The 23,671-nt window shown below is 39.5% G+C and overlaps 1 protein-coding gene across 3 annotated transcripts in view; it reads right to left on the bottom strand.

Moving 5' to 3' along the window:
- Window positions 1-23,671, bottom strand: part of MYH9 (myosin heavy chain 9) — a 71,842-nt gene that overhangs the window by 43,551 nt on the left and 4,620 nt on the right. For all 3 annotated transcript variants that reach the window (XM_072869975.1, XM_072869995.1, XM_072869985.1), the window contains 2 exons: window positions 12,011-12,363; window positions 6,222-6,378 (listed from right to left, as the gene is read on the bottom strand). In XM_072869975.1, coding sequence (XP_072726076.1) covers window positions 6,222-6,378; window positions 12,011-12,343 — 490 coding nt within the window. In that variant the 5' untranslated portion in view covers window positions 12,344-12,363. The remainder of the gene's footprint in view (window positions 1-6,221; window positions 6,379-12,010; window positions 12,364-23,671) is intronic.

The raw sequence follows: 23,671 nt of genomic DNA, 5'->3' as shown, positions 1-23,671 counted from the left end.
CACAAGAGAGACATCTTGTACATAAAAAGTCATCAGCCAAATATTCTACTGCAAAACAACAAATCTGAATGAATGCTGAACTGCTGTGGTCAAATATATTGGCATAATTGATAAATTAATAGAGCCCCAAACTCTTGAATTTTGTTTTTAGACGTTTTGGATGGGAGAAAAAAAAAAAAGGTTGGAAGGCTAGAAGAGAATGTGCAATTTAAGCTCCACATCTCAGTTACAGGACATCCTAGCAGGCCTTTATCACCCACTTCCTCTGCATGAGTGACTCCAGTTTCAAGCTTGTTCATCTCCATAAAAGGAGAAGTAATATAGCATTCACACAATGGTGACATCATCTCTCCAGCTAAGAGGAAGTGTAGCTGAAAGGCAAAGGCTTGGCTTGCAGTCCCCTGCCTATAGCTGACTCATTAAGGCTAAAAGCTTAACCATAGCTAGATGGTACCACCCCCCTCCTAACCACCAAGTGTCTGGCAGAACTGAGCAGCCTGGCCCTCTAGTTTTCCGTTACTATAACGCTCCCCTAGCATCGCAGTGAATGCCTGTAGCCCAGCTTAGGCAACTGGCTGGCTGACCAAGTTAGAGAGTTGACCTAAAGCAAGAATTAGTCTTAAATGCATGTAAGTGCTTCAACCACGCAGTAGTTTTGGTTCTGCAGTCCCTCTTCAAACTTCTCTTCTGACCCCAACATAATCTTAAAACCAGTGTCCTTCCCTCAGGGCTCTAACACAGGAGGAGCCCCAGGCACTTGACACACTCTGCTACTCAGAACAACCTCGCTGGCATAAAATCTAATCAAACGTTCACTGTGGGCTTTAACCTACATGCTGGTTTGAGTAGGATCAAAAACACTCCAGGGCAACACTAGAACAGAGCCTGAGGGCCTGCTTTTGCATTATCACATTAGAGAGAAGTTTCAAAATGCTAATAACCTATTATCAAGTATTTTTTTAAAAAAATCAAATTAAGGACAAACATAGCATATTCAAGACAGCGCTGAACAATAGAGCTTCAAGATGCAAAAGAGGGGAAAATCACTTGAGTTGGCAGGAACGCTTCAGTGCCAAGATTCAGCTTTGCACTATCTCAAGTTTGAGGACAGTCACGAGGAGAAAAGTAAGTTTCATTTCAAAAAATGAAATATATCCTACTGGGTCAAATGCAAATATTTATTTCCCCAAGTCATTTTTGGACTAGAGCCCATACCCCTTCCTCTAGCGTTCCTTAATTGAATCTGGAGATAGCAAAACAGGAAAACAAGTTAGGCTGTAATTTTAGGTTACACAAATGTTTATGAAGTTCCGACAGGAAAGAAAAACTGGTATACAGCCTGCACAGGCTCAAGCAACTCATGATACTAAAAGTGAACTGCAGGGAGACTGACAGCAAGGGCTGAACCATTACATAAGTGACTGCCAGAGAGCTCCTGCTCTGGTTTACAGGAATGAAGCAAAAAGGGTGTGGTAACTACTAAAAAAAAAAGTGGGCAATGGACTCTCTTTTAGCTCCTTGTTCTATTGAAAACCACATTTCGAGACACAGATTTTGAGCACTGCACTTAGAAATCTCGTGTCATTCAAAGCATGTAAAACATTTCTTAAGAAAATCAGAAGCCATGTCCATCTTTTCTTGCCATTTGTATACAAACACCATCAACATGAACATCCTCTGTAATTAGTATCCAAACTTAACATTGCCCTTTGCATCAGAAATTTGGACAAATCTTGGAAACAAACTAGTGAAACCATAGGCTATATTCCTTTGGGTTTAGTGGAAACTGAACTTGACCTTTACATGCAACTTGAAAGAGACATCTGTGCCTCTACATAATCTGAACAGCTCTGTCAATCAAGTATCCCTGAATTGGTAAGCACACACAGAATATTGTATAGAAAATAAAGATGCACTTTGGGACAGTGCAATATACAGTGCAGCTTAGCAGACCAATGCTAAGAAGCGAGCTGAGAAAGAAGACTTGAGCCCAAGGAAGTTAAAACAGAAGTGTTCTACTAGCTCAGAAACTTAAGAAATATGTAAACATCTAAGAATTACAAATAAAATACTTCAAGGTCATGTTCTATAGAAGCAGATCTAGAGGACTGTTTCTTGTGAAAATGACAACTGGACCTGAGGTCCATGTGAAGATCTGCAACAGCAAGTGATTTGTCTTACAATAGCTAACACTGTTTCCTCCCTTCATGTAACAAGGCCAATAAACATCATGAAGTTACTATGCTTCAGGATTTTTTTCTGTTAAACACCAAACCCAGAGACTACCTAACTCCCAAGTGAATACCAGCAAGGTGCTGGCTGCACAGGCTCCTTTTCAGACTAATCCATCAAGGTCAGGGAGGGTTTAATCACTGCACAATGATTAAGAGTTTTGTTCAGTGAACCGTTAGGAGCCCTACGCTAATATGCGGAGAAACTGGATGAGAAAGGAGATGCAATATATTCATTAGCAATATGCTGTCTATTCCCTCTCCTACCTATCTCTTAGTTGATGAGGTTGAACTTTGGAGACCAGAATAACCATACTGATCTAACCTATTACAAAAGTTTCAGACACTGGCATTAAAAGAGCCATCATGCTCCAGACACCAATGAAGTTTCTAGCTTCTATCAGTATTTGACATAGCAAATTCCCTATATGTGTTCCAAATAGACAAACAGGTGCTGTTTAATAGCTTTAAAATATGTTTTTCTAAATAGATCCCCTGGAGACTATGAATTGAGATAAGGAATGTACCCCTTCAGTGTACATCTGCTGCATTAGAATAATGATTTGTTTGCTCAAGACACCACTCCACTTGCAGGCACTGTGCTTCAATCATCAGCACCAGAAGAGTAATTCTTCTGAAAGCAGTCAGACCTGAGGCTTCTGGCATTGAGGTTACCCAGAGAATAGAAACATTAAGATAAATGGTTGTGTTCTCTGAAAACAAAAACGTTACACTTTTTTCAGAGTTCTGCTCTTGAAGCACAGGAAGTCCCTTTAAATACTGTGCAGCAAAATAATATTTTTGTTTCATTTTGGAGTCTTAATGTCCTGGGTCAGAGAAAGGAGGAAAAAAAGAAAAAATCACTTTGAACACCTTCTCCATAATGTTATTGCCTCAAGGAAGTAATTCTAGTGAAATTTAACAAAAAGCAATTTAATCTCTTGGAATATATAAATGCCACATGACACTTTTGTGAACAGAGTAACCAGGGTAGACACAAAAAGAGGACCAAGCTCACCCATAGTGCATCAGCATAGATGCCTGAAAAGGGTTAAGTAATTTCTGGATTAGCAGAGGTTGGAATAAAGCTCTCATCATCCTCTCCCTTCCCAATTCCTTTCCTGACAAATGTCCCTTTGAATGGCCTGCTTATTAGAATACCATAAATTGACTGAAAACCAAAAAAAATTCAGAGTCCAAATCAATTAACATGCAAGGCTTTTCCGCTCTGTCAGCTTAAGAGATAACTATACCCCATGCTGACAGAAGTCAGAGTCAACAGCTTGCTATCCTTCTCCAGACCATGAAGGATTCCCAGTCTTCAGGGCTCTGAAAATAAGCTAGGGAAGGCAGCCTAATCCTAAATGCCTCTGGCTCATGTGGAGCAACAGACCCTTTCATCTTCTATTCTCTGTACAGATTCCTGCCATACCACTGGCTGCTGCACCAAGCCTCCCCCACTGCTAAGCAAAACTGAGAGAGTGGAACAGGAATGTTGCTTTCCATTGCTCTAGAGGCTAGCCAGGACCAAAGACACTGCAACAACCTACTCACCTTCATTCCCAGTAGCAGACATTGGAAAGCTACTGTTACCCTTTCCAATAAGGAAATAAGGCAGCAAATAACCCTAAAACGATCTCTAGGTTCTTGCTAGCACAAATACACACGTGTGAAGCAAGACACACAAAAATCTTTCCAAACCTAGTTAAACAGGTCAAAGCAGGCTAGTTCAAAAGCTAACTGGGAATGATATTCACATCCAAAAAGCATTCCAAAAAGTCAGCAACAAGATATCTCAAACCAGGCAAAGAAGAGCTGGGGTAAACATCTAGACTGTCAATACTGCTGAGAATACTGCATAGCTAGAATTGTTCTGGGAAAGGTAAACACTCCAGCAGAGCTCATAGCAACTTTCCCATGCTAGGAAAACGGAGGCAGGGCTGCCATTCTTTAGCTTTGTACACCAAAGCAATTCAAGTCTGGGATTTCTGAGTTTTAGACATCACTCAAGCAATGGTCTGACAGAGACACCTTCTCTTTTCAAAAGGAAAGAAAATTTCCATGTAGATTCATCACTAGCTCTGAACCACCACAAGACCAGGGAAGGTCACCTGTGCCTTGTTGCAGAATTGCAGCTGTTTGGATATCCACTGCCACATACTGATATACCTGGCAGGGATGAAGGACAAGATGCATGCACGTGCAGTTCCAAATGGTTTAACTGTTGTCTAGAGAGGGAAAAGGACTTCTTCAGTCTCCTTACAACAATGCCAAAGAAACTGTTTCTGATTCTACGTAGAAAAGATTTCTATGTAGGGAACAGTAAGTCCGGTAGGGTTAAGTCAATAGCTTCTTTAAGAAAAATATATGTTAGTAATTCAGCTGACAAGGAGTAGGCAAAGGAGAGAAGGAAGTAATAAAGGAAGTGAAACAGTGATAAGAGGTTTATGGACAACCATGGTGCCACATATAGTATAGGCAGTGCATCTGTCCTCGTCCTTCATGGCAGATCCATCTTTGTCTGAGGGAAGTGAGGTCCTATATAGCTCCAGGTTCACAGGTTTTTTCCTCTGGATACAGCATTCCTTTCAAAGTAATACATCAGTAGTATAGCTGTATTTCTTCAAGACCTGCCACATCTTCAACAAATTGCCATCAGTATCCTGCCACCAGTCCACTGCAGGATGTCTGTATGGCTCACTCCTCCCCACCCAAGGCTTTTACAAATATAGCTTAATTGATCCATCATGTTAGCTCTCTGATGTGCTCTGCTCTGCATGGCACCACACTTCAGCAACCTTTCTCAGCATTCACACGTAAAATTTGTTTAAAGCCACATACGCAGGTAAGTGGAAGGAGTTTTTCTTGCTCCCTTTCCAGTCTGGGCAACCATATTGTTATAAGTCCTCCTATGCTTGGAGGTGCAAGTGTAGTGAGGGCAGGAGAAAAGCAGAACTCTTTAAAACAGAGTTTAATTCTAAAGCATAATTTTATTATATCTAGCCTTTGTTCAAAAAAGTGAGGCTAATTACAAGACCTAGGAGAGACAAATACCTTAATCAATGTTAGTCATCAGAAAATAAAGGAGTAATCAAATTCATACAAGCCACGCCAAATCAAACTGTCCATTAAATCCTTTAAACCTTACAAAGCATGCCTCTTCATATAATCCAGCTACAATCAGGAAGAAAAGCACAAAATGCCTCCATACCTGAACACTCTCCAAGCATCCCAAACACAAGCACTGACTCTGTGAAAGACCTCCTCTCAAAAGGGGGGATATGCACAGGACATTCAGAGCTCCATATTCATAAGTCCTCAAGTGACAAACAAGCAGCAGATAATATATATGGTTCTTTACCTCTCATTTGTATACACAGGGGGGAAAAAAAAAAATAGGTCAATCTGCTTGCTTTCTTTTATTCTATGAAAAGCCAACAGATGTGTTTAATATTGCCTGATAGTAAGTTTTATTCTTAACAGAGTAAGAACGTAACCAAACAACTCCTGATCTGTAAAACTACCCCTGACCATCGCACTTCAAAATGCAGGTTATACTAATCTTGTTTCACCCAACCAGACTGTATGACTGGATTTTAAATACTTTTGTTAAAAGCCTCCATCAGCCAATACACATACTTGCCCACCTAGAGCTATTGTTCCATAGGCTCATCACTGAGAGGGAAAGTTCACTACCTCAGTTCTCCTCGCCTGCTTCACTGAACCTCATGCATTCACACCAGTCTGTTATTTATGTCAAGTTTAGCTCTCGCCAGACTCTTTGTAAGGTTCTTCAATCCTCTAAAGCAGGAGAAAGCTATTCACCTGAACACAAAAGCTGGTACCAAGTAGGTGTCAGGTGTTTGTAAGAAAGGACAGAGGGGGCAACAATGCCTTTTGATACCAGTGAGGAGTTGTTCTCCTACAGTGTTTTGATTGCAACCTTGACTTATGATTTCAACAAGAGTCATTATCTCAGTCAGCACTCACCTTGCATCATACTCCTGTAGGCTGTGTCTGTGATGGCATAGATATGAGGGGGCATCTCATGTCTCTTTTTGCCTTTGTACATCTCCACTATCTCTTCTGAATATATGGGCAGGTTCTTGTAAGGATTGATTACCACGCAGAACAGGCCTGAGTAGGTCTGGAAAGAAAACGTCCCAGCAAATAAAGACAGGAATTAAAAAGGTTGTATACTTGCACATTTTAACAGTATATTACTTGGAAAAACAAGCCAACCAACCAGTCCTTTTTTAAGTGCTTCTTCCACTGATGCCATGTGGGATGCTTCCCACTAAGCAATATTAGAATCTGAGCAACAGCTAAAGTCATATCAACTTGACTAGTACTCAACCTTTCCAAGTATGCACAGAGCATCAACTGACACATTAGTCACACTGATATCAAACTGGCCTGCTCCCTGGCTAATTAACAGTCCAGTAGGACTGGTGTTTCTTCCTTTCAAAGTTCCTATATGCAAGTCAAGCGTCCATTTCACTTTATAAGGTAAGTGCTCAGCTCCTAGAAACACACATTTTTATTATGTTCTGCCTCATGTCTGCTATGGATTTATCTAGTAATTGATCAACTACAATGTAATAAAAACTTCAAGCCAAAATAGTTACTAAAAGAAAAATAAGACCAGTGGACTCCTTAGAGGTTTTGAAGACCACTGTTGACCCTGCTCTGAACAGGAAGTTGTATTAGATGGCCTCCTAAAGACCCTTCCAGCCTGAACACTTTCATGATTTGTAATGTAACGAGTATAATTAGAACTAGATTCAAAACTGTAAGGTCATTACTGTAGTATAGTTCTGAACTAGTCAATATAGAAAACAATTCTGAAGTATTCCATGCTCCAAGAGTCAGCAACATTTGCAAAGTTTACTTCTAATTAATCTCAAACGGTTAATTAATTGATCTGTGACAACAAACCTCAATTTCTCCATTGGTTTCCACTGGCTTAAATTCCACAGTTCTAATGGAAGACAACTGTCAAAATACTTCTAGTGAAAATATTAAGCTTCTTAAAAGAAAAAAAAAATCTTTGAGATCTGAATACCTTAAAAAAAACCCCTAACAAACATTTTACTTGCAAAGGGAATAGGAAGAGCAGAGGCTTCTTAGATATTTCCTAGATATTCTAAGAATAGCATTCCAAGCCTTGCTTCTCAGGTTTAGAGCTACTCTAGTTCCCTGTCAAATTTAGAGGCAGCTGTTTGAAACATCTGGAGAGAAGAAGCTTTCTAAAGCAACTTGCAGTGCTACCAGAAGAGAGTACATTTGGCACTTTTTATTTCTATTGCTACCATCCCTTCTATTGTTTGCTCAATGAAGAGTGTTTGGGAATGGTAAGGAGTTCTCCACAATGAGCGCAGAGAGTACTTAATCAGATTTAGCCTCTTTAGCTAGATAAAGGTAAGGATTAGACTACAGTGATCAGAAGGGTGAAAATAGCATCTACTACACAGTTTATGGTCTCAAATCCAAATTTTCTACATGCTGGCTTAACATTAAGTAATTAGCCCACTCTTATATGCAGCTTTCACCCTATGTCCCCCAGAAAGCAAAATTTTTATAGGTATTTAAGGTTCCTTTTCCATACCCCAGTATAAACTATCAGGAAATGTTTCCAGACCTACTTTTTTTTGTTTTTTTAAATATTTGAGGAATATTTGAATAGCTTACAGAAAATACTAAATCTCTTTCCAAAGTGGCAAACTATGAAAGTTGGCTAAAAACCTTTTAGTGTAGGACTCCTAAAGTTCTAGGAAGCTAAGCTTCAGTGAGACATTCTACTCAGGTTAGGTTTGAAGTAGTGCTTGAAAGGAACAGTTTAAGGAGTTTGCAGAAACGCACTGGGCAATGCTAGTTCCTTTTGCCTCTGCCTCAGTTGTCTATCATGTCAGACAGTACTTGTACAGCACAGAAGAGCAGTTGAAAGACTGGGTCATGCTTTCCTGACCTTTGACTATACTAGTGGAAGACAGTAGGACCAAGAGGTAGAAAGGAGTTGACTCAAGAGTAGCATGTTCACAGTACACGCAATACACCTTTTCCTTATACTGGCACGGAAATAACTGACATTGGAGTCAACTGAACTGTTAGAAGAAAAGCTGTAATTTTGTCAGAGTTCTGGAAAACAAGTAAACAAAAACCCTCTAGGCTGCCAGTTCCAGCTGTCTGCATTAGCAACCATCTTGCCTCAAATCCCATGGCAGCAGCAACATGCACGTAGTAATCAAAAGAAGTTGCCCTATATAGTCCCTGTTGCCCCCCACAAAAAACCTGTAACTCATGCCACAGACCAAACCTACCTCCCCTTTGAAGATGTTAATAAAGCTAAATGCCTGTTTGCTGCTTTTGGGGGATTAGAAGTGAGAGCAAAAGAAAAGTGGTAGCAAGTACTGTGGCAACATTCCATAAGGAACGTAAAGTTTTCTTCTGTATTTTTGTGACTTTTTATGGCTGTGTTTGCTGACAAATCAGAATTGTCAGTTTTCAAGTAAGAATAGTATAAAGGTCTGAAGCTGGGCAGAAGCAGTCTTACAGATGAGAGCAGCAGTTTAGAAAATGGAATACATCAATTTCAATTAGAGTGATGAAGCCATGAAGCAGGTATGCAGGAAGAAGCCATCACCACCTTCCAACATTCTGGTTGCCAGGAGAAATACCTAAGGGAAGTTTCCTTGCAGTATAATGATCTCAGACAGATGTGTGAAGTGATATTTTTGTCTAATAAAGAGAGGCAACTAACCAAGGCTGGGATAGGCAACAGAGCGAGACCACCACGTCATGACTGCTGGTCAAGCACATGACTGAGTTTTATATAGGAAGCAAGTTGAATTATATTGAGCAGAAGCTGCCAGCCCTACCACAAGAAAGAGTCACCTTCATCTTACTAAAGTACAAGTAAAGAATTATATGCATAAATCCCTGAATTGAACCCAAGGCTCCAAGTGAAAGGCTAATCTATTATAAGCATAGCTGGCTTGGAAATCTGTACTTTGTTCAGACATTACTATCTCAAAATAGAATTCTGGCATTACCTTTCACTAACTATTTCAAGTGACACACGGTCCAAACTGAAACTAGTTCTATTTTTCCAACTGCTAAACTAGCTCTGAAGAGCTGAAAGGACCGTCTGCAGCATGGCACAAAGCTGACAGCATCAGAAAGTTTATTTTCCAGCAATTAACTTCGGTGAAATAACTGGAACATATAAGGTTGAGTTCCGAGTTTCACACTGAATACAAACAAGGCAGTTCAGGTAAGCAACACAGAAGTTGAAAATGATCTTCTGATAAAGCACTCCAAATAGAAAGTTTTAATAAGAAAGCCAGTCTATTAGCAAGTCACCTCAGTGCAGAACCACTCAGCACATGGAAACAGCAAATTGGTGTCAGACTCAAGCTCTTAGTTCTTGAAACGTTTGACACTCCCTGCTCAAAATTTGTCTGCACCAGCCATAAGACTTCCCCCTTCCTTTTATAGGATGGGTAGACAGAAAAATAAAGTTAAAAAAAAAAAGAAAAGAAAAAAGCCACAAAAAACACACAGCCCTGTTGGCAAAGAAGAGAAAAAGGACAAGAGCAGAACTAAATTATGCTTATGATCTTTCCAGAGACATTTATGCCAGAGCTACATGGCGTGTATTCTCTTTCTTCAAGAGGATTAATGATCAACCAACAGCCACTCCAATGAAAGTATTTTAAGCCTTCGCATTAATCTCCTGACTTAGTGAGAACTGCTGACAGGTGAGATCAGTCCATTTCACAAGTGCACAGAAGCATGGTTCCGGCAAGACTAAGATTCTGTAATAGAGCATTACTATGCTACGTTTACTTGAGTGAAGGGTGTGGGGATTTTTTTTATACTTCTTACAATGCAATTAAAATAACTCAATTTATTACAGTCACAGACTGCGTCTGAAATTTCAGAGGATATCTTGCAAGATATGCAAAACAGCCCATTGCATAGTGTGCAGACTTTGAGATGCTGTTGAATTATTTTCAACAACTTATTATACAACCTAGCAATGTTTCCTGTTCTAAAAATGTTACCCATGATCTTGCAACATCCTATTTCATCTCAATACAAAGATTCTTCCCTCTGAGAATACATTTTGACCAATAGTCAAAGCAGTTATTGACTACACAGAAAATTAACTGCATCGAACTCCAACGACATTAGGTCTCAAAATTTTGACATCAGAAGGTGGGAGTCAGACTAAATTTATATCAGCTTTGCATCCTTCAGATGTTCTCTGATAATTTCTGCAACAGTTGCCTATATGCCTTCATGCTACTCCAGAAGAGTGGTGGTCAGGGCACTAGCCAGAGTCCGAGTTTCTAGCTTCTGTTCAAGCTCCTTAACTTAGAAGGCAACAGTTCACAAAGGTTTCTACCCAAGATGGATAGCTAGGGTGAATTCCTGCTATGTGATGTCTTAGATACCACCAGTCCCTGTTAGGGCAGAAGAGATCATCTATAGCTTGCCCCATAAGTTGACTACATAAAAGACTATATCCCTTTGGGTATGATGAAGCAGTAAGCATTCAAAAACACCCAAAACATACAGATAGGTATCGCAGAGAGTTTTTACTGAAGTTGTCTTCTCCATCTGACAAGAGAGGCAGCTTTTGGGTTTTGACAGCACAAACAGAGGGGGGGGGGGGAATCTAGACAGACTTTCTTCAAGGGCTGTATTAATATACATGTTTACATATGAAATTTATTCTTTAATATATTTTATTTTAATAGATCTTCTAATCTACTGTGAAGAAGATTTCACAGTGCCTAAAAATACTGAACATCCAGCATTTCTACATCCCTCAGGATTCCATCTCAGACAGTCCCATTTTAATTCTGTTGCAGAGGCTAGTTTGAGAATAAATAAACCAAGACACACTAGTTCCTGTTTTAACCAGCCACTGCACCCAAATTTTACATCACCCCTGAGTTTAATCATTCATTCTATGCCTGCAGAGTAGAAGGTATCATGAACAACATCTGCTGGCTAAACAGAGGCCACATGAAGAGGAAAATCAGAAGGTAGCTGAAGAACCAGGTCAAAGTTCCATGTTCTCCTTCCCCACCTTCCCCTATTTATTACTTTTGGTATTCAGTGAAGTAGTTGCTGCGTGCTTCATTGGGTATGACTGTTGGTCCCATAAATGGTATCTTTGTCACTTCCACAGCAATAAGAAGCAGGAATCTCTGCTTTTGTCCATTTTGGGGTGGAAAGAAAACGAAGTATTTCCCATCTGTAAGTATATGCAGGCACATATGTGCCTTCTCTGCTAAGACACTCCAAGATCCAGCATTTTTGTAACACAAAAATCTTGGCATTAGCATTCTTTCCCACTGAAGCTCCAGACATGGGAAAAAGCAATTCAGATGTTAGGTATATTAGGACTGTGTTTTTATTATTATTTGGTTCAGTTCAGATCAGACTCCCTGTTTACCACTTTCCAACTGCTCTCACTTCTTGCTAAAAGGAAGTTAAATGGCATTCAAAACATCCTGCAAACAAAGATATTAAAATGTTAAAGACAGATTTACCACAGCATTCCTTGAAAGCTTCAAAATTAACTAGAGGGGGATTGGCATAGTTTAGTGAAAAAATTTTAAGTAGAGGGAAGAAGCTAAGTCATATGAGAGTTGTGTATAGGGGCAATGAAAGGTTAACGTACACATTTTAGAAGCAAAGTGATTACGCTAAGTTCACATACTATGTAATCAAGAACTCTTACCCCAATAGACAAGATTACTTACATAGATCAGTCCCGAGTAGTATCTCTCCTTCAAGTTGTGAAGCACAGAAGCCTCATTCAGGCATGTCAGCTCCGCCATATCTTCCACTTTAGAGAATTTGGGGGGGTTCATCTTCTGGATGTCATCCTTATTTACTTTCACTTTCTTCCCATTCTCTGCCAGTTCCACAATGGCCTCATCTCCTACTTCTTCCTTCAGGCTAGCTGCCTCAAACCCATTCTTCTCTGAGGGAACCCATACCAGCTTCTTAGCTGCCCAGTCAGCCTGAGTCAGAGGGTTATTAATGATGTTCTTGTCCACGTAAAGGTACTTATCTGCGTCTCTTTGCGACATTGTGTTTTAGAATTGGGGACCTGCGAAAAGAGGGCGGGAGGGAGATTTTTAAAGCCTCAAGTTGCCTTGCAAATTCCTAGAGGCAGACAGGCACATACTAAGTACTCTGAGTCCTTGGTCATCACAGCATGCCTCCCCCTCCTTCAGTTTCACGTTAGCAAGCACTGGTAAGTTGTCAAACTTCCAATAAGGTCAAGGTTTTGCTTGCCAAGAGGATGAAAAAAAAAAAAACCAAACTAGCAAGCAGTTAAAAAAACCTACAACAAAACACTGACCATTAAGCATTTGGAAGCCATTATCTGGCAGAAAAGAGAAAGCACATTAAAGTGGCAAGCGTCAAACAATTTGTAAGATGTGCCAATACTCATAGCATCAGATACTATGTCAGTAACGTTCAGGTCAAGATTAGCCCTTCGCTGCTCTACTTGGTAGAGATATTAGCTCAGAAATATAATCATAAATGTTTAATCAACACTTTTACTTCCTATCTCTTTGTTCTGATAAGCTACAAATCAAATACCACAACATCTTAGAAATGACATATACCAGTCTAGACAATACATGAGACACACTTTGCTTCTAAAAGACATCATCGATAATTTGAGGACACCAGTTACAACCAACATTAGATACTTTCCATCACCACCTTAGTAGCAACACCCAGCCCACCACTTTTTATCTTTTTTCTAGATAATGTTCAGTAGCAAAATACCTCCAAGACAGTAACAGAATAAACCTATGGTCAGGAAATTTTACAGCCAAAAATCCTCTACCGAGATCCTTGTATAAAGCTGTGGTCAGGTAGAGGAGAGAGTACCACCCCTACAAGAGGGAGATTTAGGCAGCATGCTCAGAAAATGGCACCCTAGATTTACTGTTTCATCAAAACCAGAACACTACCGCCAGGGATTTTCCAGTTTATAAGGCAGCAATTTTATTGGTGCCATTCAGAAATCCTTTCAATCAGAAGAAAGGACTGCATGCGTCAAGGCTCATTAACCATGTAACAGCAGCCTCTTTACAAGGTCCCATAAACATTACTTCTTGGATCCTTCCTCGCAAAGATACCAGTGTCCTCAATATATGTTTTTCATAACTTGGATAAAAGCTAGAGCTCTTTACCACCAAAAGAACAGGAAATGAAAATACCAATATTCATGTCATGGAAGGCTGTCAGGATCTACAGGGATAACTCTTCTACAGAACATACCCACATCTACAAACCAGCCTGCAAATCAAATAGGTAAAGTCTGACTATAGATACTGAAGACAAAAAGTTACTGAGAGTAGGACAGAAGCAGTTCAATTCCCAAAATATGCATGAGAGCAACAATAGATGTTGAGTCCCAGCATTAGCAAGCAGTGAATGAAGCCAGAAAAACATCAGCTATAATAATGATGGGCACAAATGCCCACACCAGTCATTTGTAAGCATGTAGAGAAATTCCTTTCAACAAATGTATCACTGTAGGTGGTATGCAGCTTTGTGCCAGAGACTGTATGGATAGCTGTATATTCACAGTCAAAAATTCTTTAGCAAACAAAGAGAAAATTACTCTATAAATAATAGTTTCCTTTAGCTTGAGCTTAAAACCTTTGTCTTAAGCCTTACAGGATATGCCAAGCAGCTATCCCACACTTCACCTCATGTTTCTCTCCCCGCAGGGTCACTGACACTTCCGCCTCAGTCACCACAATGGTGATTCTCAGAGCAACTCCTTCTCCCTGTCTTTTCATATTTTTACTGAAAATCCAGATTTTAACGGGAAAACAATGAAGAGACTTGTTGCAGAAATGAGATGTAGCAATCGGGAGGCTGCCATGAAAAATTTGAGCTGTCAAGAGAGCTCCAAGACCACACTACAATAGCCAGCCTGACAGAGTATGTAGGAAATAGAGAAGACTAGTAATTCAACAAAAGACAGAGACTCCATGACATTGCAGAGTATCATCTGCAGGTTGTGGTCAAAGGGTTAAGAAAAGGGAGTGGAAGGAAGGAGGGGAAAAGGAAAAAAAAATGAAATAAATATTCAATTGTGTTCAGAGTTGTATCAGGTTTGGCAAGGCAACAGCTGTGCTCTACCCTCCATTACACAGTTTCCTGCCTATGCAACTCCCAGAATCTAACCAGTTGCCTTTTTTGGCTATAATCAGGCAGGACACAGAGGCAGTATGCTTCAGCTAAATTCAGTTTCATCATTTCCTGAGGAATCCTAAGTAACCAAGCCATCTGAAGCGTCCTACATTACACTGAAACGTATTCCTCACTCCCTTACTGTTAAGAGTACACGCATTCAATACACCTTGGAGATTTATTCTGAGATAAAGACTAATTCTTTTTGGATAAGAAATACATAGGACCACCAGAAATCTTTCAAGGGGTATCCCCAGCCAGTTCTAGATCTGAAGAGAACTAAGAAAGGAAGATAGCTACAGAGAGGTTAATCAAATCCCTTACAGGAGGAGAAACCCTGAATCATCTCGCACACAGCAAGACTGTGTTCTTCAGCTACTAAAGGATCATTCTATAGCATCTATCCCTTTTTATTCCCAGGACTGAAAACAACTATCACAGTGAGAAAGAACCTAACGTGGCTATTCTAAAATCTCAGTAAACACTAAGTTTTTTATGCCAGTATGGAGCACTGGCATAAATAGTGAGGAGAGTCAAAGATGGTCTGTACCTCAAACTTCAAACAGACTTGAAAATTGCTCTATTGCATGGCAGCAGCAAACAGTCTTATTCCCACCATCTCAAACTAGTTTTCATATGCTCCAGAAGAGAGGAATCCTCAGGTACCAGAATTAAAAATCTGGAGGATCACACAAAGATAACATGGTATTAGTGCTATTCTCGAGGCTGACTTCTAACCCACAGGGCCTCTAAACTGGCAATACCACAAACCAACCGTTAATTTGCCTTCTCCACAAGAAGAGTACCAGAGGAATCAGATTCAGCAAGTTCCATCTCATGGGCTCCAAAACTTAGCTTCCTAGCTTATGCTGCATTTCACTGGGCATTTCTAAAAACCCCTTAAGTAGTCAAGAAAGCAAGTCTAGTAAGCTCTTGCAGCCTTACAGCAACTCACAATGAATGCAAGTCATTACCATTTTAGGAACAAATTAGGAAGCAATTTGTTTGCCAGTAGTTTGCATTTTGGGTGTAGATAATTATGCGGGGCAAGGACATTCATCTTTACATGGCTATTGTGCAACTGTCAGATGAGAATACCGTTAACAATATTCTTTTTGATGCAACACCAGTCTATAGGTAAGACGACAAAAAAAAATACAGAAGTAAGACAGACCATCCTTGTTTTGACTTTAAATGCCTCCTTCCTAGTATTGTTTCCAAAAATGAAATACTACAGTCACTTCCCTGTTAACCCAGTACGCTCCCTTATGCTGGTTTGTAGCAGTCTAAGGAACAGGCTGGTCAAACGTTGCTTGTTTTCCATTATTTCAGGTGCCAAAAGACATTCTTCTGCCATTTTACTAACTACATAGTTGCCACAAAGATGTCATACAGTTACAGATGGAGGCAAAGCAATCTCTACAGTCATGAATAGGATGGGACCAAGTATGTAGTCCAACCTTAAAAAAAAAATTCAAGAACCCTTTACATACATATTTCCCTACAGATTCTTTTGAGATGAACAAATTAAACTCTGGCTTTAAGGTAAGATGCCATGCATCCCCTCTGAACTAGGCAGAACTACCCAAACCCCTCATTTGAATACAACCATATGGACAGAAGTTTGCCTTAGCCTCCTACAATTTCATAGCCTTAAGGCTTGAATTATGAGACACTTCACACACTCATACTCCCTAAAGTATCAAGTGCTTCCTAAAAATCTGGCAACACACACCTTGTCTGCCTTGGAAAGGTCTAAAAGCTGCCTCTACTATAAGGTCCCTTCCTTTGGATTTCAGTGTTTTGCAACTGCTAAAAGCATAGAACATTATCTGTTTGCAATTTAATTTTCCAGAACTATTTGTATTATTCCCCCCCCCCCCCAATGTTTACTCTGTCAGCAGCCACAGAATCATTTCTGGGACTGAGCCACTGCTCAGTAAGATGAGCTTGGGCTATGCTAAACTATCGAGGTAATGGCTGAAGTAGAAATAGAATTAATATATTCAGAAGAGCATTAATGGCAACAGTTAAAGCATCACACTTACTAACAAGTATTAGAGCACTAGCTAGGCAAGGAAAGCACTTTTAGTTTAAGGTTACTCAAACCGCTGTTAAAGTAGGGATCCCCACATTGTTCTTTTTAGGTTTCAGCCTCATTATTAGCAAAGATGCATTACTACATTGGAATAGACAGCTTTAATCACAAATGATTTCCCTACTTTAACGAATTATGAGAAGTTTGTGAAATACTGGGCTATAGAGAACATAAAATAGACAGATACATGTACTATATACTTGCTGATTCGGATCACCATTTCAGAACTTTGCTATAAGACTAAGCCTGCATGAAAAGGGACATATGGACATATGTGGGTAACTACTAGAAGTTTTCTTCTGCTTCACATCCACCAGTAAGGCAATGTTATAAAAACTTTCTGTGATTTCACATTAAATGATCCCCCCACATGGTTTGTCTAGTGGCCTTTATACTAGCAGTGCAAGAGAAACTACCCTAAAGATTAGGGTGACAAAAAGAATGAACAATAAATAGCAAACACATTTAGACTAAAGCAAGTTAATTTCCTTTGTTTATACAGTTCACATTTTAAAAGTATTTCAGGAACAGTTCCCATGCCGTTTTCCAAACTGGCTTACCTTTAGCAGGTTGTGAGAGAATGGCATACAAGACAAAAAGCCCTTTCACAGAGCAAAAGGAATGTACACCATTTCTACAGGCAAGACAAGACTTTTACCCTAGAAAATTACAGTACTATTGGTCACTTACAGTTCCCTTTCAGTTACAACTAAATTGTCCTCAGTGAAGAAATTTGATTCTTTGTTAATACACAGCATTTAAAAAATAATCTGACTTTGAGAAGAAGCTGATGATTCAAACTAAGTTTGGTCAGTAACATTCATATGATGGGAATCCTTGTTAAGCGTGCGATCTGAACAGCTAACACTTGCATTATTTTTGCAAACTCAACTCTTTCACTTTCCCCAGCCAGCTGAATACACTTCATCAAATCAACAGAAACAGTTGCATTAAGTGCAGATAGAAAGCACAGTAAGTAGACTTTAGTGGTCAGACTGCCTACAGTGACCGTGAACTGACAAGATTAAAAAACAAAACCTAACGCACAAAAACTCCACTATAATTCCCTTATATTCACTAAGAAATTGTTCAGATCTCATCTGTTTAGGACATACTAGGCTGACACTTCACAGCTCCACGTGCCAGGATGTTTATGGGAAAGAAAACTGCAAAGTTTGTTAGCACAAACTGCTCCAATTTGTAAGTAACACCTATATAAAAACTGAAGTCTGAATCACTAAGGGTGAGAAATGAACCGCAGGGAGAGAGGAAGGGAAGGGGAAAAGCTGGCAGGAAGCTGAACTGATGGACTGGTTATAACTGCTTGTTTCTCAAGTTCAGTATATTCTGACACACCAGTGCCTAATGCTTCAGACTGAACTCAAGAATCATGAATTTCAGTTATCCCACTAAAGAATACAACATCAGGCAAGTACAAGAGTCTGCAATTAATGGTCCCTCACAGATAGCCCCCCTGAGCTGAAGGCATTCAGCTACACATACCCTTTTTGTTCAGAATGCCGTGCTGCCACGCAGACTCATTTCTTCTAGTTCAGCTTTATTTGGGGTTCATAATGATTGCTATTACGCTTACTGCAGTTCACTGCTTCCCTCTCTAGTCACAGTCTGACGCACACAATACATTGTTGAAAGATTTATTTCACAACTGGAATGCAGATTGCTGGCAATTATTGTTGCATATTCAGTTTGACTGTAGTGCTGCCCAGACTTGCCAGCTACCACGTTTATTACTGTAAGTTAAACTCAAGGTAGAGCACTAAAGTGCCTTCTCTGTATGCACAGGGCTCCAAGAATCAAGAAGGAGCAATCTACTTATCTAATGCATAAATGATACCTGTATTACACAAAAGTGATCTACTGACCAGGCTACACGTAAGACAGATGAAAGAAGTTGAAGGGAATTCTGTATCTTCCAGGTGGCCTAAAAGGTACCTGGCATGTGTTCTCAGAACACCAAACATGGAATAAATGTTTCTCAGTTTCTGTGTGTCCAGCTCTCTTCATCAGCTGTCAAGCACCACTTTCTGGTATGTGTGAAGCAGCACTTGCGTATTCTACTGTAACAGCTGACACGGGAGGTTTGCTCTGTGAAGCTAGGACTTTCCATGGCAAATTGCAAAGGCCACAAAGCCATATACAAGACAGACAGTGTCCTTACATGCCACTTAGTCGTCACCTTTTCTCTCCACTCGGTTCAAATGAATGGCAAGATTGGGAGAACAGAAGCTACAAGCACAGCACATGTAGATGTAACAAATTAATGCCAATCTGAAGAGGCTAGTATTGGGTACCAAACAGTGAACATGGGATAGCACAGGCTTCACCACCAGCTATACAAGCACAGAAACGATCCTGGGCAACCACACTGCATACCGTAAATAAATTAACCACTGTCGGTTATGGGCAAATACAGTCAGGCATAGCTTTCCTAAGTTAATGCTAGGGAGGGTATGCTTGCCCCTATTTTAATTGCACCTTCTCAGTTCAGTGAGACACAAAGACACATTACCATGTACATGGCACCAATGAAGTTAATCAGTTCTGTGAAGCCTGTGCACATTGTTTAAACACACCAAACACTGGTTTAGGGAGGGGGAGGGTAGCCTTCTGTTGATTTCAAGTCCAGTCTTTAGCATGACAAAGCTAGGCTGGCTGTCACCCAACCCCATTCACTTTGAATAAATATTCAAAGTTTACAATCCTGCATAATACACTTTCTGCAACTGTTGTTTCTCATTACTGCACGTACAGTACATGCCTTCTCAGCAGAGGAGAGAATTCCTCTTCCAGAGACAGTGTGCCCACAAGGAAAACATTCCAGGGGGAGAACACATTCTTCGTGACCACTCAGCAAAGTAATCCCACTTAAGGAGACAGCTGTAGTTCAGAAAACTGCAGCCCATCCCTGCTGTTCAAGCTGTTTTGCTGAAGACTTGTTTTCAGGAGGCATAATGGACTGCAAAAGTTCTGATCAGGCATGCAGAATTCCCTAGGGACATTGCATGAGGGAGGTAGTGAGGAAGAGCTTGAAAAGTTTGAGCCTGTCCTTGTTATCTCACGGTCACTTTTCATCCCTTCCCTAATATTCTGATTTAAGGCTAAAAAGGTATCTGCCAAGAACTCTCTGGGGCACTGAAGCGTAAGGTAGCTCTTCCAATACGCAGTTCTATATCAATTAGCACTCCCTATTACCTTTGTCAACTCCAGGTTTCATTTCATCACAAGAGGGAACAAGGAATAAAACAATTATACCTAAATACAGAGAAGAAAAATACAGTTCTGGTTCACTCTTTTAGAGACAAATATTTAGCATGTATGTGGCTAAGATAAAGTTATCTTACAGGAGCAATTATTCTTGCTTATGTTAACTGAGAACTTGCTTTGACCTTGGCATCAATAATATTACTTTTCTTCCAGCTCATATTGGAAAGAACCAAGAATCAGTGCAAATACATCTGGCAAACCATTTTAAAAAAAGATTATTTTTACATTACAGCAGGGAAGTTTCTCTAGACACCTATAGCTCAACCTACTGTGCCAAACTATGACTGTGTACAGACAGTCTTCTGCTATACCTCATTTTTATTCATGTTTCAAATAGTCCTGCTCCACCATTAACAGCAGCTATGGGGATGGCAGGCAAAAACCCTGGCACAGAGAAGTCTACCACCTTTACAGGGTCCGAGTTTGATTCTCAACTCTTCTAGCTATACATAGGGATTCATTAAGAGGACCTACCTCTGTTTATGAAGGTGATCTTGGAGGTGGGGGGCAGGAGGGGAGTGACTCTTTATGGACATGAGAACAACCGCAACTCCTACACTGAAAGAAAAGCTACACAGCCTTAAGCTCCAGGATGTATAAGGAGGCCAGGTTGAAAACAACCTCACAGAGCGTAAGTATCAAGTTCAAGATGGTCTGAAAAACTTTGAAACATTCCAGTTGCGACATTTCCCTATTGCGTTCAAGGTCTTGCACAGCTTTGTGGCTCCTTACTTAGCTATCCATTATAACCAATGTTCTAGAGAAAGCCCCTGGTGCAGCAGAGCGCACAAGGAACACTTGCCTGGTCTGTACACCTCAGCCTCACACTTGTTTTCTGGTTAGCTTGTTCCTTTCCTGACCTATGCTTTCTTCCCTAAATGTCAAATATACCAATCTTTAAAAAAGAACAGCATTAGGCATCTCTTATTTTAGAATTCACCCAACCATGCCCTCCTGTCTGGATCTCCTGATTTTTGTATTAAAGGAGAAGAAAGGACTCATCTTTCAATCTGAAATGAGTAAAAGCAAGGGCACTTGAAGTAGAAACCTAGTCTGAACTGCTACAATCATGGCTATATGACATATAAAGTTTGCTCTATTCTGGCATTACAGGAAAAGACTGTTTTGGAAAAAAAAGAGTTATCCCCTTCTGACAGGAGACTGACATACTATGACATTCCATGGTCCCAATAAGAGGAGGCAAATATAATTTGGAAGTTTCCAACAAAGTTTTGCTTTCTGGCATAGCAGGACAAAAAAGAACATGAGGAAACACTGACCATAGAGTAGCAGAGCTGTTTCATGTGTTTCCACCATAGTTAACAACATTCTCCACAACCATATACACTGCAGTGCCATGGTGGTGACACTGGAAGAGGTTGCCCAGAGAAATTGTGGATGACCCATCCCTGGAAGTGTTCAAGGTCAGGTTGGATGGGGCTTTGAGCAACCTGAACTAGTGGAAGGTGTGCCTGCCCATGGCAGGGGAGTTGGACTAGATTATCTTTAATGTCCCTTCCAACCCAAACCATTCTATGATTCTGTGATATTATTCTTATCTACACAAGCAAGAGCTGGACCATTACTGCAGTTGTACTTTTTCCTGACAGAACTGGTATAATACAGTGTGGCAATATTTATCAGTTAAATCTACATGAAGTTTTTAGAGCATTAAAGAACTAAAATCTACTAAAATCTAATAGTTCTGCCCATTAGGAAAAAACTTAGAATTTGCCACATAAAAAGATTAACTCCCACTATATGGAGGAAGAAGATACACTGACTATGCACACATATATGCCAGTGGTATGCCGACAATATGTAGATATTTATTTTTTAGAAGTTACACCAGTTTGTCTAATAAATTGGCAATCCCTTTTTTAAAGAAAAATTATAACTAATATATCTTCCCCATCACATTTGTGTGTTCTCATTTTACATTTCCCATCATATACTGCATTAAACTGAAAGCTCAAGTTCATCTACACAAAACTTTGACTTGGGAAGGGCCATTAAAACAATTCAGAATAATTTACTGTGTAACAAAAGGTCAAAGCCTTTAGTATCTGCTATAAACATTCATACTGCAATATAACCCAGATGATAAAAGCTAAGTGAACTGGTTTAAGTCATAGTTTAAAGAGTTTCTGTGCCTGCGGAGAAATCTTATTTTGTACTTACGCTCCTAAGAAAGAAAATTCCCTTTGTCCGTAAGCAGACACGTCCATTTGAACCACAACAGTTTCAAGCATCCAATTACTTAATTATTGTAAATAGTCTACCATACACCTGTATCCATACTCCCATACCCATTTAAACAATTCTGTAAAGTCTCAATGCATTTTACTTGATGTCAAAGAGAGATAAAACCATCTCTATCTCTGAACAACAGAAATAAAGACATCTGAACAACATCTATGAACAAAAATTAACTCGTATTCTGCTAAAAAAATAAAATTCCATTAATGCAAAAAAAATAATGTTTTTCTTGGACTACTTCAGATGCATTTACAAGCAAAAAGTAACTAAAACTGTCTTCTAGATAGTTATCTGTAATCTGCAATTCATAAATTAAATTGCCTGTTTCTGGACACCTTCATCTCAAATCCACCCCTTCTGATCTGTTCCACTAATTGAACACAGTGAAAAACACAGCCACCCACCCCCCCAACCACCCAAAAACCAGAAGAAAAAAAAAAGACCATAGAAAAATGTCAATACCTTCCTCTACATTTTAAACTATGAATGACATAGCCAAAACAGAAGTCAGAGTATTTTTCTTCATCTACATTAAAAAAACCTGTCAAAAGTCAATTTACCTCATCAACCAACTAGTTCCAAGTGCTTAGCCAGGAACTTTCTCATCCAGTTCATTGGTTTGACTTCAGATTCACATGCAGTATTGGTTGCCAAGTTCTTACATTTAAGCATCTTATATTTGTTCAAATATACCTAAGTCCTAAGATAGACTATCAATTTAAGAAAAAGAAACATGATCAATGAAAATTAACTTGTACTCAAATTTTTCTCAAAATAATTTATTTTATCGATTCTGAGCACAGCAAGACTGGAATCTCTTGCACCAACTGGCAAGCAGACCTACAGTGTAACAGTCACTGCAAAAAAGCTTACTGACTAAAAATTTACCTACAAACTGATACAACAGTTGTTTTAAGTCACATTTGGAGAAGAAGACAGAAGCAACTGAAATTAATTTTTTTAATTGAAATTTTGCTTGTAAGTTCAATTCAGTGTTTCCTTTTTTTTTTTCCTTGGATATTTGAATCAACTCTAAGTACACCAGTAAAACCAGCTGGACTGAGTGCTGGTCACAACCGACTTTGATTAAAGTAAAATCTACTGCACCTCCAAGGTTGATTAAAAGAGCCTAAATTCAAGTGAACTGGTAAAGTCTTGACCTTAAAAGAAAACCACAGATGAATGTACTCTCATCATTACAAACAATAAAAAGGGAAGTAAACTATTACAGGAGCATGCTTGAAATCTTAGATTTTAAACAGGAAGCTGCCCAACAGGAAAAAAAAATCTGACTGCACAGGACTGTCAAAGTTGGGCTGTAAAATTTCTCTAAACCTCTTTTCTTAGAAGTTTGAATGCCTACTTTGCTTTCATTCAAATCAGAACTCCAGTTCTGTGTTGAGGCATATATCACAATGGATTTCCTGCCAAGATCCATTAAAATGGTAGTTCTTGATGAATACAAGTATTCATAAGTTAAGGAGACTTTATGATACAGATTTCCAAGTTAAGTTTCCCTCAACATATATTAATTATTAGCTTGAGTTTACTG

The sequence above is a fragment of the Ciconia boyciana genome, chromosome 1 (genome assembly GCF_034638445.1).
Source record: "Ciconia boyciana chromosome 1, ASM3463844v1, whole genome shotgun sequence".
NCBI lineage: Eukaryota > Metazoa > Chordata > Aves > Ciconiiformes > Ciconiidae > Ciconia > Ciconia boyciana.
The sequence above is the reverse complement of the archived record's forward strand: the minus strand, read 5'-3'. Positions and strand labels throughout refer to the sequence as shown.